This window comes from Gossypium arboreum, chromosome 13 (genome assembly GCF_025698485.1).
Source record: "Gossypium arboreum isolate Shixiya-1 chromosome 13, ASM2569848v2, whole genome shotgun sequence".
In the NCBI taxonomy this organism is placed as follows: Eukaryota; Viridiplantae; Streptophyta; class Magnoliopsida; order Malvales; family Malvaceae; genus Gossypium; species Gossypium arboreum.
Genome location: NC_069082.1, coordinates 122,557,487 through 122,569,832, shown reverse-complemented (window position 1 = coordinate 122,569,832; position 12,346 = coordinate 122,557,487). Strand labels below are relative to the sequence as shown.

At 34.6% G+C, this 12,346-nt stretch overlaps 1 protein-coding gene and 1 pseudogene across 1 annotated transcript; one reads left to right on the top strand and one right to left on the bottom strand.

The window, feature by feature from the left end:
• Positions 1-1,438: 1,438 nt before the first annotated feature.
• Positions 1,439-2,368, top strand: LOC108462992 (uncharacterized). Its single transcript, XM_017762916.2, has 2 exons — positions 1,439-1,587; positions 1,694-2,368. The coding sequence occupies exon 2, from the start codon at positions 1,704-1,706 to the stop codon at positions 2,130-2,132; it is 429 nt and encodes a 142-aa protein (XP_017618405.1). The 5' UTR covers positions 1,439-1,587; positions 1,694-1,703; the 3' UTR covers positions 2,133-2,368.
• Positions 2,071-3,927, bottom strand: LOC108463543 (flavonol sulfotransferase-like; annotated as a pseudogene).
• Between the last annotated feature and the right edge of the window lie 8,419 nt (positions 3,928-12,346).

Here is a 12,346-nt window from a genome sequence, read left to right as displayed (position 1 = left end):
ATATCATTACATTTTTTTTAAAGGGTTAATATATAAAGAAGTATCTAAACTAGATTGTTTATGGGCCAAGCCACCTGAATTGGTCCGAAGGCTTGCTTAAAAGTGGGAGGGTTTTGGCAAAAATATAAACTCGAAAAATGAGTTTTGGCAAAAAATAAGGCTGGCCTAAATTCACAAAAGGAAAAAAAATTTGCTATTTTTTGTTATTTTAATGTTATTTTCTTGTTGTTCTCTCCCTATTTTGCTACTATTTTACTATTATTTTGTTTGTTATTGTTTGGATATTGTATATCACTTGTTTTATTGTTAATTTTGTTATTATTTTACAAGCATTTGCTTGTTAAGTTGCATCATCTTAGTGTTATTTAAGTATACATATTTTTTAAATTTATTTTTAATTTGTTGGAAAATATTTATTTTAATATTTTAGTATTTTGATGTATTATATATATTTAAAATAATATAAAAAATTAATACTGAGCAAGTCAGGCCCAAGTTTTAATATTTTTATTCGGGTTAGGGTTAGACAATTTTAAGCCCATTTGTTGGTTGGATCAGGCTCGGGCATAGCAAACAGGCCTAAAATTTTTGTTAGGCCCAACCCGACCTGGCCCATGAGCACCTCTAATCTAAACTTGACAACTTATACTTACTTGGTATCTAAACTTTTTTTGGACTTAATTGGTACTTGAACTTAGAAACTGTAAGACAATTTAGTACTCTTTTTAGGTACTTGACTAACACCGTTAATATATGCTTATGTGGCACTGACGGCCAATATCATAATGATATATGACATCCTTATATTTTGATAGATGACAAAAAAATTAAAAATATTTATAAAAATTATAATATGAAGTTGTCACATGTCACCATGTATTTGGTTATCAATGTCACACCAGTACTATTTTAATATATTTTAACATTATTAATAAGTTATCTATAATTTTTAAATTTAAATATTAATTAGGTAAAAAAAATATGAAGTAGTAATAAATTATGAATACCTCTAAATATAAAGAGAAAATAATAATTCCATATACCTTTCCTTACAAACAGAAATACCGTCACTGATACATCTACTTTCCAAAAAGAAAGGACACTGAGGCTTTTAAAAAAAGAACAGGTAAAAAACCCATTTCATTTGAGTTCAAAATTATAGAAATATTGAGGTTTTACCGACCCTAGATAAAGCAATGGCCCAATAGATCATCCTTTGATGACCTAATTGATTCCCATTAATGAACCGAGCCGCCAGCAAAAAGCCGTATTTTCATATGTCATAACCATGGCGTCAGCTTGAGTTGGTGGGAACATGATGATATTGGTATTGACGTGAACCATTTATTTCCTGTCACCCGTCTTCACCCATAAGTTTCACCTCAACATCCCATTTTACCCTTCATTTCATTTATTCCTCATCTCCCTTCTTTACAGACAATCACATGGGCATTCTTGTAAACTACTGGATCCTCCTCCATCAATGACTTTTTCCCATAAAAAGTCATATCATCATTATCACATCTTTGTAATGACACACTCTATCAACAGTCAACCAACACGGTTTCTACTTCTTCATCTTCACTGGTAAGTCAATTAAAACCCCATTTTCCTCTTACTTTCCTTTCCTCCCTTGATATATGTATATGTATATGTATATGGTTGTTCATGTTCTGACTCCAAGCTTCCACAGTAACTGAAACATGGAGGATGGAAGGAAGAAGAGAAAAATGGGGAATGAAGAGGAAAAAGACGATGAAGATGAAGATGATGATGAAGAAGAGAAAGTGGAGAAGTTCTTTGCTTTGATAAGGAGCACAAGGGAGATGCGTGATCGTCTAAGAAACGCGGCGGTGCCTAATGGACCAAAAGAGGAAGAATATCAGAAGAAGAAACAGGAAGATAAGGCGGTTGTTGTTGGTGGTGGTGGCGTCGGACAGTGGAATCCAACGTTCCAAGCAGAGGATTTCATGGAAGGTTCCATATCCAGGTCTGAGAATAATTCTTTGGGGTTGAATGTTGCAGGCCCTTCCAGTTCCAAAGTACAACGTGAACCGGAAAAAGGAACCGAGGACGACGGCGGAGGAGAAGGTGGAGGTGGTTTGGACCTTAAGCTTTCTTTATCTTTGTAGTTGGCATATGAATTCATATGGTGATTGTTGATGGATGTTAATAGTGGTCTGTCTTGGTGTTTCTGTATGTAAAATTGTGGCTTTGCTTGGTTTGTGGCTCTGCTTGGTTCAAGTTTCAGAGGCAAGCCTCTGGCTGTGGGAATTGAAAGTAGGGCCATGGTGGTGGGAATAGGGTTACTTAAACAAGTAAAATAAGCATTTGAATATGCAATTCTTTTTCGCTATGATTTTAAAAATGGGGTGAATTTCACTTTCTATCACATATGTACAGGCTGATAGACTCAAATATGTAGTTTTGTATTAATTGGGTGCTTCAAGTTTGTTTTCAGTCTATTAACTCAGGTATTTCGAGACCTAATTTCATGGTTTCCGACTTACCAAATTACTAGTTTGCAGGGCCTTTGACATAGGAACTTGCACTTGCATATCACAAGGCCAGGTTTGGGTTTCAAACAAGTCGATTGCAGTTCTTGGCAAAATAAAAAATACGCATCTATTCATATTTGAATCTATGCCAATTATATTGAAAATACTTTAAATTTATTATTTAATAAAAGTTTCATTATTTATTATATGTTATTTTTAAATATATATTATTAAAATAGAAATTAAAATACATTGTGCTCTAAAAAAGAAAACTCACTACATTGTTAGAGGACCGACACAATGGGCATGGAGGATAACTTGATCAAACCATTGGGAAGTCAGTGAAAGCTAAACCCAGTACCTTGAAACTTTTGTTCAGTAATCTTATCCAATATCTCAGACATTTGAGGTGACAAATGGTTAACCCAATCTCCAACTTCACCTTTCCTAAAGAAATCAGAATTACTCATAGGATTTTGCCGACTTCTGGTGTCACTTTTGTTCACATCTTGATTGCTCAAACTCTCAAAACTACACAACTTCACTATTTCTTCCACAATCCCTTTCTTTTCTTCCTCCGGTGAAAAGGGTACCCCCAAGTACTCCGCCACTTTCCTCACACACCCTGAAGGCTCCTTCTTTACATCTTCATACTTCAAGCACAACACCTTCTTTGGCCACTCCAAACTAGCTTTCCAATACCCCAAAACGTGATCCCAAAACGGTCCATAGTGCGATACCCCGTTGGAAAACAACTCAAAGGCTTCCTCTAGTGGAAGTGGTGGCAATTCTTTGGGTCTCAACTTGTTAGCGAAATGCCACTTCGAGACTAAAACATCTTTAGGGTCTCGGCAGATGTAAACGAAACGACAAGCCGAGGAGGCATCATCCGTCATGCATTTCGGGAACAAAGAGTAAGGAAGGTGAGTTGAGAGAAGTCGAGGTGAAAGAAGTCCATCAATGGAAACAGTTGACCTATCTCCACGAATATGTGCTTCGAGAAAGTGGACCAAGTCTCGTGGGTTTGCCTTGCTCAAAGGATGGTCATTGAAATCAAAAGAATTCCGATTAATAATGGAGAAAACAAGGGCTCGTAGCCACGTGGTGCCGCATTTAGGGGACGTTGCAACGATGATGTCCGTCGGACGAGGGTTGAAGTGGTCATCGATCAACATGCTTCCTCGGATGCCGTGATTTGATAACAGAAGCCTTGGTATTGAAGAAGCTGGTCTAACCACCAGCCTTTACTTCGAGGGAGAGTGGGCAGCAGTTCATCCATCTTTTTGTATGTCTTTTGGTACCCTTCATTGAGTTCTAATTCTTTCTGAATGCCAAAAAATTTTGAATTCTCCATGGCGAAGGAAGATGCTAAATTGCTAGATATCATGGAAAAAGGAAAGGATTTGCGAATGATCGGTTTTAGAGTAATTTTTTAATTGCAACGCTGCATTTCATCATCATTTATGTCATATGATGCAGAAGTTTTAAATTAAATATTTATTTGTTTACAGAAAATAAAAGTCATTCAAATATCAACTAATTTAGTCGTCTTTATATCAATATAATATTTTTAAAATAATATCAATACGACTTAATCAATTCAATTCCAGTTTTTACATATAATATGATTCGTTTAGTCAAAACTCTATAGACATGTATATATATATATATAAATCTGCTATACCGATGTAAAATTAAAATTATTTTAGATATTTTTATATATTTTGTACAATTAATATTTTAATAATTTAACAATTAACTTTATCAATATAATTATATTTGTCATGTATGTAAAATTTCGAGTCAATTTGATATCTTTATTATGTCGATCTAAAAATATATATATTAATATTTATTGAACGATATAAAATAAGTAGCTAGAAATTTTAAAATTACATCAAATTTAACTTGTATGATCCATGTTAATAGAATATGAAATTTAACGGTTAAAACATTAAAATATATAACTCAACTTTATTCTTACACGGCATAAATGGAACACTACATGTATATATATAAACTCAATGCTAAGCTTTGTCTAAATGTCACATGGACAATTATCTTTTTAATAATTTTAAATAAATAAAGTAAGATTTGATGAATAACTAGAATATATTTAAATTTAGATAAAATAAATCAGTTAGGAGTTTTTTTTTGGGAATCATTCGTAATTTTCTTGGAATCATTCATAATTGTCCTTGTACTTTTCAATAACGTAGTTCGAACTTATGTCTGCCTTTAGGAGTATAATGCACCTAATTGCTGCATCGTTGATATTTATGAATGTTTTTTAATTATATAATTATAAATTTTCTTTAAGCAAAATTCATGTGGAAGAATAAATTTAAAAACTTTGAAATATTTTTTATATAAATAGTGAGAATAATAATATTTTCAAGACTTTTTTTTTGCAGTTTAAAAAATAATATTTTTTAATCGGTGTCGTCGATGTGTTAGGCGGCACCATCGAGCACTATATATACCTCAAACCTGACCAAAAATTTGTTAGTTGTATATTATGTTTTGTTGAAGTTTCTTTTATCAGTTTTAGAGAAGAGAAAGGTTTTTTTTCTTTTTTTAGCAGTTTGTTGAAGTTAGTATCGAAGATGGATAACTAATTCTTTGTATACATTCATTTCAATGGAATAATTTTACAAACAATTGTTGGTTGTATATTTGAATATCATTAGAAGATAGGAATGAGGTTTAATAAAAATGTGTCTGTCACTGATATGAAAGAAAAAATCAATACAAAAATTGCTCGACGTTGTGAGAGGAGGATATCGAGACTATTCTACAAATTTTCAAATTCGTCAAATCTTATCAAATTTACCGAGATAAAACTTTTAAACAATAAAAACGTGAAAACAATGGTTGCACTGTATAGCCAGACTAGAAAGGTGAACACTGAACCAGTTCAGTTGTTTGCCAAGTTAGCAGATGTGGAACTCGTTAAAGATTTCACTCCATTAAGTTAACAATACAGAGTTCAAGACCCGTGTACGGAAGTTCTGAGAGCATCTATCGATAAGCGATCGTTTGTGCCCGAATTTGACATCAATCTTAATGTTGGATGGGCAAAATAATACGGTGGTGGAGCGACATCGACATAGGCCAAAAATCCACACCATGCTTGTTTATAGATACATTCAGTTGTGATTGAGATTGATGCGAATGGTGGAGATAAATTTGATAATAATGGTTGTCTTGATCATAGGTGTGAAGATTTTAGTGACCCCGATTTAGATTAGATTCCAGATGATATCGACGACGAAGGCACAGATGATGATGAAAATGTTTACGCACCTTCGATCGAGAACTCAAGTCGTGGCATTATCATACGCAATGACCTTGCGGTCCACATGTTGAACGTTGATTCTGATGCGGCGCATGCATCCAAGTGTTTCAATATAATACTTGCTCATCGGTTGGCAAAATATCCCAAATCAGACGAATTGTTTTTGGGCCAACAATTCGCGAACAAGGATGATTACAAATTTGCTATCAAATGATATAACATGAATGCCGGTTAACTACAAAGTCGCTGACTATAAGCAGACAATATATGTTGGGGAGTGTTAGAGGTCGACAGAAGTGTGCAAGTGGCGCATATAAGTTACATTTATTTAGAAGTTCCAACTGTGGGAGATCCGAAAATATATTAAGCCTCATACATGCACTTTTGCACGTTTAACACAAAACTATCGCAAACTTGATTCGAAAATTATCTACAATTACATCATGCCACTGATTAAAGACACGTCCACTATTTCTGTATTAGTCCTAATTGTTGAAATGCAATAAGTATTCCAATATCAAGTGTCATACCAAAATGCATAATTGACTAAACAAATGACCATAGAGCAATTGTACGAAAATTAGAATGTGTTGTATAACGAATTTCAAGGATGGATACTTGTTATGTATGAATACGTGTCAAGGATTGTTGTTGACTTGCAAATGTTACCTTCCTACGGCCCGAATGACGAACCACAATCATGGAGAAAAATTTTCCACCAAATGTTTGACATTTGATCCATGCATTCGGGAATTTCCCCATTGGAAGTCACTTGATGAGACTTAGCTGTACAGGAAATATACACAGATCCTTCTTATTACGGTTGCACAAGAAAAAAATCAAAATGTGCTACTAATAGCATTCACCATTGTGGAGTTGAAAAAATAGAATCGTGATAATTTTTCCTAATGAACTTATGGAGGTATGTTGTTAGACAATACAACATTTTCATCATTTTTTATAGATAAAAGGAAAAAGTTGTTGCGATTAGTCGTTCCAATGTTTCATGAAGATCCATCTACTGCATCCGCCACGATAAACTTCAAAAAGGATTTCAAGAATGTGGATTGATGCAAACAAGTCGTGAACATGAATAATTCATAGTTTCATTTTTTTGAATATATTTACAAACTGTGTAACGAAACGTAACATGTCTTAACGAAATACATACACAAGATACGAGCTAGAACAATACTGTTTTATACCCGTGATTTTCTGGTCATGTAACGTGTCATTTTCTTTTTTGAAACTGTTAAAAAAAAGCTTTAACAAAATAAAATATACAAATAACAGGTTTTTGGCAAGGTTTGAGGTATATATAACACCTAATGGTGCCTCCTGACATGTCGACAACATCGATTAAAAATATTATTTTTTTAAACTAAAAAAAGTCTTGAAAATTAAAAAAAAAAAAAAGACATGTGATTGTTCGCTCATATTTGTGTAGGCTGGCAATTTGATGTCACTTAGCTACGTGGTCGAAAAATCACATGTCACTATACTTTTTTAAAATTTAGTTTTTTTTTCAATTTCTTTTTCAAAGTAAAATAAAATATTAAAAAATCTTATTGATACCATTAAAAACAACGATGACACTATTAAAAAATATTTTTTTACCCCGATATACCTAAGGAAATACAAATCTTTTCCAAAATATACATAATAATGCCAGTTAACATAATGATAGTACTAAAATTGTTTTTATTAAACTAATGATGACGGCATGATTAGAGGAAAAAAGTAGGGTGATGCCTTTTGTGATGTTCGTTTTACTTATTTTCCTAATTAGTTTTTTAACTATCCTATTTTGGTAATTATTTGTTTTTTTTATATTATCTGTGTAAAAAAGCCTGAATTTTAATATCACATATATATATAAAAACCATGGGGTTTCTCAGGGTGGAGGGTGATGGTCGCACGGTGATTTCAAAAGTCATGACAGAAACACAAGACAAATTAAGAATCAGCGCCTTTATAGATGACATTCAATCTCTTGCCAGTTCTTTTATAGATATCAAATTCTTGCATGCAAATAGGGAATGTAACAAAGTGGCCCATGAAATAGCCAAAGAAGGATTAAAGATGGAGAATAGTATCTTCTAGGTGGCGGAGGTCTCGGTAGCTGCGGTGGTGGCGGTGGAAGCAGACCGTTGCTGGGTGGATCCACCAGATTGAAGATGAGATTTTTCTGAGAGACACTTGGGCCAACGTTTTCTGGTAGAGCTTGGCCTGGTTTAACTCTGGTTAGAGCGCTTCAACTTCGTCAAGCAGTGGTTTCACAGTTTCTCAACGGGAGAGCTGAGATGCTTTCTAAGGAAGGAGGGCTTTTATGTTGGTTTTTTACTAAAGAAGTACAAAATAAAAAATAAAAAAATTCCAAAATAATACAACATAAAAAGTAATTACCAAAATGGTATGTTCAGGGTGGTCACGCCACTGTGATAAGCGGCACCACCTTGATTTCTGACAATAAACAGTAAAAAAAATGCTGAAATCAAAAAAAAAGATGAAAACGAAAAAAATAAAAAAAAGGTGATGTGGGTCCCAGAGGCAGCACCTAAGCAGTATAAAAGCAAGTAGAAGCAGCAACTCCGGGGGCAAGAAGCGGCAGCAAAAAGAAGAAAATAAAGGGAAAGAAAGGAGAAGAGAAGAAAAGAAGGAGAAGGAAAAAGAAAGAAAATAAAAAGAAGGTATAACTTTTTTTAAATAATGGATTTTATATTGTTATTATGTTTTGTTGTTATTATTATTGTTGATTTTATTATTTTTGTTGTTAGTAAAACCACTTATTATTATTGTTAGTAAAAAACCCTAATTATTGTTAGTTATTATTATTGTTGATTTATATTAATTTTTGTAAAAGAAAACCCGAAAAGGCCTATTTATGTTATGTAAAAAAGTATTATTTTTTATGTAACTTATTTGTTATATGTGTTTTAAGCGGGTTTTTAACCTAATAATATAAAAATGGCACTTAATCTTTCAAACAACCTATTTTGCTATTTTATTTTATTTTTTATATTATTAGGGTAAAAAACCCGTTTTAGGTTGATTAGATAATATTTATGAAATTTACTTGGCATGTTATAGATATTGTTAGAAATGACAACATATTTGGTATTGCCTGATAAAATAACAACTTCTGTACAAAGGGAGAAAGTTGATAAGATGATAAAAGAAGTGCAAGATTACAGAATGAAACCAGAAGAAGACATTGTTCAACACGTTATCAGAGTAAATAAAAAGATGCAAGAAGTGTTATCGAAAGGTCATGAAATGATTAGGAAGAATAAAGTTCAATACTTAACCCTTAGAGGGACATTAATAGAACGAGAACATCAAATCATTTTAGACCAACTTTGAAAGACATTGGTACCACAAACCTATTGGAATCTAGTTATATGCTTCGTAAAGTTTATAATCTCTTATGGAGCAAGGAAAATAACGAGACAAAGTATAGGTTCACAAAAGTTGACTGGGAAACAAAATGTGATTGACATACCATGGATGGATAAATTAGATGTTAGGAAATTACCAAGAGAATTTCTAATTTCAATACCCATTATAAAAATTGAAGAGGAAGAAGATCTCGAGGAATTGCCAAATTGGATTGTAGAAGATGAATATGAAGAGAATCAAGAATATCTAAATTGGATTGTACAGTATTTCCTAGAGGAAGATACAGGGTCAGAGATGGAAGAAAATATAGAATTGAATTTAAATGGTTAAATGTAAAGATAAATGTTGTTTATGTATAAAATGAGAACTGAAAAACTATGAGTTTATGAATGAAAAAAATTACATATTGATTAATTAATTTTTTATTTAATTAGTTTATTTAGTGTTCAAATTATTTTGAGAAAGTTTGTTTATTTTTAATGATTGAGCATTGAAGATGGATAATCAGTTTTTAGTATGCGTTTATTTCGATAGAATTATCTTGAAAACAACTGTTGGATGCATATTTGAATGTCGGCAATAAATAGCAATGAGATTTAATAGAAATGTCTCGTTGGATGATATGAAGGGAAGAATTAACGCAAAAATTATTAGACATTGTGGGAGAAAGATCTCGAAAATTTTCTACAAGTTTCCAGTTTCAACAAATCCCATCAAATTTACTGAAATGGAACTTGTAGACGACGAGGACGTGGAGACAATGATCGCTCTTTACTGTGGGAATGGGAGTGACAAAAATGCACCGATTTATTTATTTACTGAGTTAGCCTGTATGGAGAAAAATGAAGATCTCACTGCATATGGTGAAGAACATAGAGCTCAAGAACCATGCATAGTGGCTCCAATATCGTACATTGATAGTGAATCGACTATACGTGGGATCGATATCGATATTAATGTTACACCCGATATGGATGTGGTTGGTGATGATGGTTACGATAGTAGTGATCCTTGTTATCAAGAGGTCGATAGTGATAGTGATCCCGATGTGGATGATGTCCCCAATGATATTGATGATGAAGACGTGAATGACGATGGAAACATTAAGGCATCTTCGGTCGAGAACCAAATGTGACGTTTTGTGATTTACAATAATCCTGGGCCACACATGTCGCTCATAGACCCCGACGCGGTGCATGTAGCCGAGTTCCCAGAGTACCCTGAAACACTTCCTGCTCACTGACTGGCCGTAAATTCTGATCCTAAGGAGTTATTCGTCGGCCAGAGATTCGAAAGTAAAGAAGAGTGCGTATTTGCTATTAAGCGGTATAGCATGAATATATCAGTAGATTATAAAGTTGCAGTGTCTAAACTGACATTATATATTAGGGAGTGTTGGAAGTCGGCGGAAGGCTACAATTGGCGGGTACGAGCTACATTTATTCAAAATTTACAGATGTGGGAGATACGCAAATTTGTTGGGCCTCACACATGCACATCAACACGTATGACAGAAGATCATCGAAAACTTGATTCTAAACTATCTGTACGTGTATCATGCTAATGGTGAAGAACATGCCGACCATTAAAGTTTCGGTACTGATTGCCGAAATGCAGGCACGATTTCAGTATCGAGTGTCATATCGAAAGGCATGGATAGCAAAACAGATAGTAATGGAACAATTGTATGGGGATTTTGATGCGTCGTATAACGAGTTACAGGGATGGATAGCAGCTATGCGGGAGTATATACCGAGGACCGTTATTGAGTTACAGACACAACCTTATTATGGCCCGGATGACCAACTACAGCCGGAAAAAAGAATTTTCCATCAGATGTTTTGGACGTTTGATCCATATGTGCGCGCATTTCCCCACTGCAAGCCATTTGTGCAAGTGGATGGGACCTGGCTATATGGAAAATATACACAGATCTTACTTCTTGCGGTTGCTCAAGACAGCAACAGGAACGTGCTCCCAATAGCATTTGCCACTGTAGATAAGGAGAACATGGAATCATGGGAATTCTTCCTTACCAACCTGCGGAGGTATGTTATTAGCAACGATAATATTTGCATTATCTCTGATAGAGGGAAAGGATTAATTGTAGCCATTAAACGTTCCGGTGTACCATGGAGATTCGTTTACTACATCCGTCACATCGCAGCTAACTTCATTAGAGATTATAAGAATGCAGACTGGAAGAGACAATTTGTGAAAATGGGTAAATGATTGCCTTATCTTTTCAATATAAGTTTTTAGGGTAATACTGTAACTTATCTTTTCTTAATACATATACAGCGTACGAGATAGAGCCATACATTTTTTGCCAAAGAATAACTCGACTTGAGAGTGACATGGAAGGTCAAACGAATACATCTTTCCGACAGTGGTTGGGTACTATGGAGCCGTGGCAATGGTTTCAAAGTTTTGACGAGGGCTTTCGTTATGGTCAAATGACCATAAACTTAGTGGATGGGGTCAACGCTGTATTGTTGAAAACACGACATCTTCCGATTTCAACAGTTTTTCCGGCTACATTCTACAGGTTGGCTACATTGATGCCAAGAATAGGTCAACAACAAGTTAACCAGATTGAGGCAGGACACGTGTTTGTGGAAGATGTTAGGGATGCAATGGTTGCAAACCATCGGATGGCGACGTTGATGAATGTAGAAATATATTCATGACGCATTGAAACGTTTCGAGTTACGGAGACCATTGGTCGTCGACCCGGTATACCACCTAGGTCCTATGGAGTTGATCTCTGGAATAGACAATGCGATTGCAGGAGATTCCAAACACTTCATTATCCGTGTGCACATGTTGTGGCAGCGTGTACAAAAGTGAACCTTAATGTTGAACAATTTGTCGATGATGTGTACATACTCAATCGCACGTTACGTGTATGGAAAAATGAGTTCCCTGTCCTACCCGACCTGTCTGCATGGGAAATGCCTCCAACGACTTTCGAACTTGTCCCAGACAGAGGGCTACGCAGGAATCCGAGAAGTCGTCCGCAATCAACCAGAATCCGTAATGAAATGGACATTAGGGAGAAATCCGACGGTACGCATTGTGGATTATGCAGGTTGGCTGGTCATAATCGGAGTAAATGCCCGCAGTGAAACTATCATGTCAGACAATCATC

Bases quoted from the DNA above. Each gene is read 5' to 3' on its own strand.
- LOC108462992 (XM_017762916.2), top strand. From the start codon at position 1,704: ATGGAGGATGGAAGGAAGAAGAGAAAAATGGGGAATGAAGAGGAAAAA.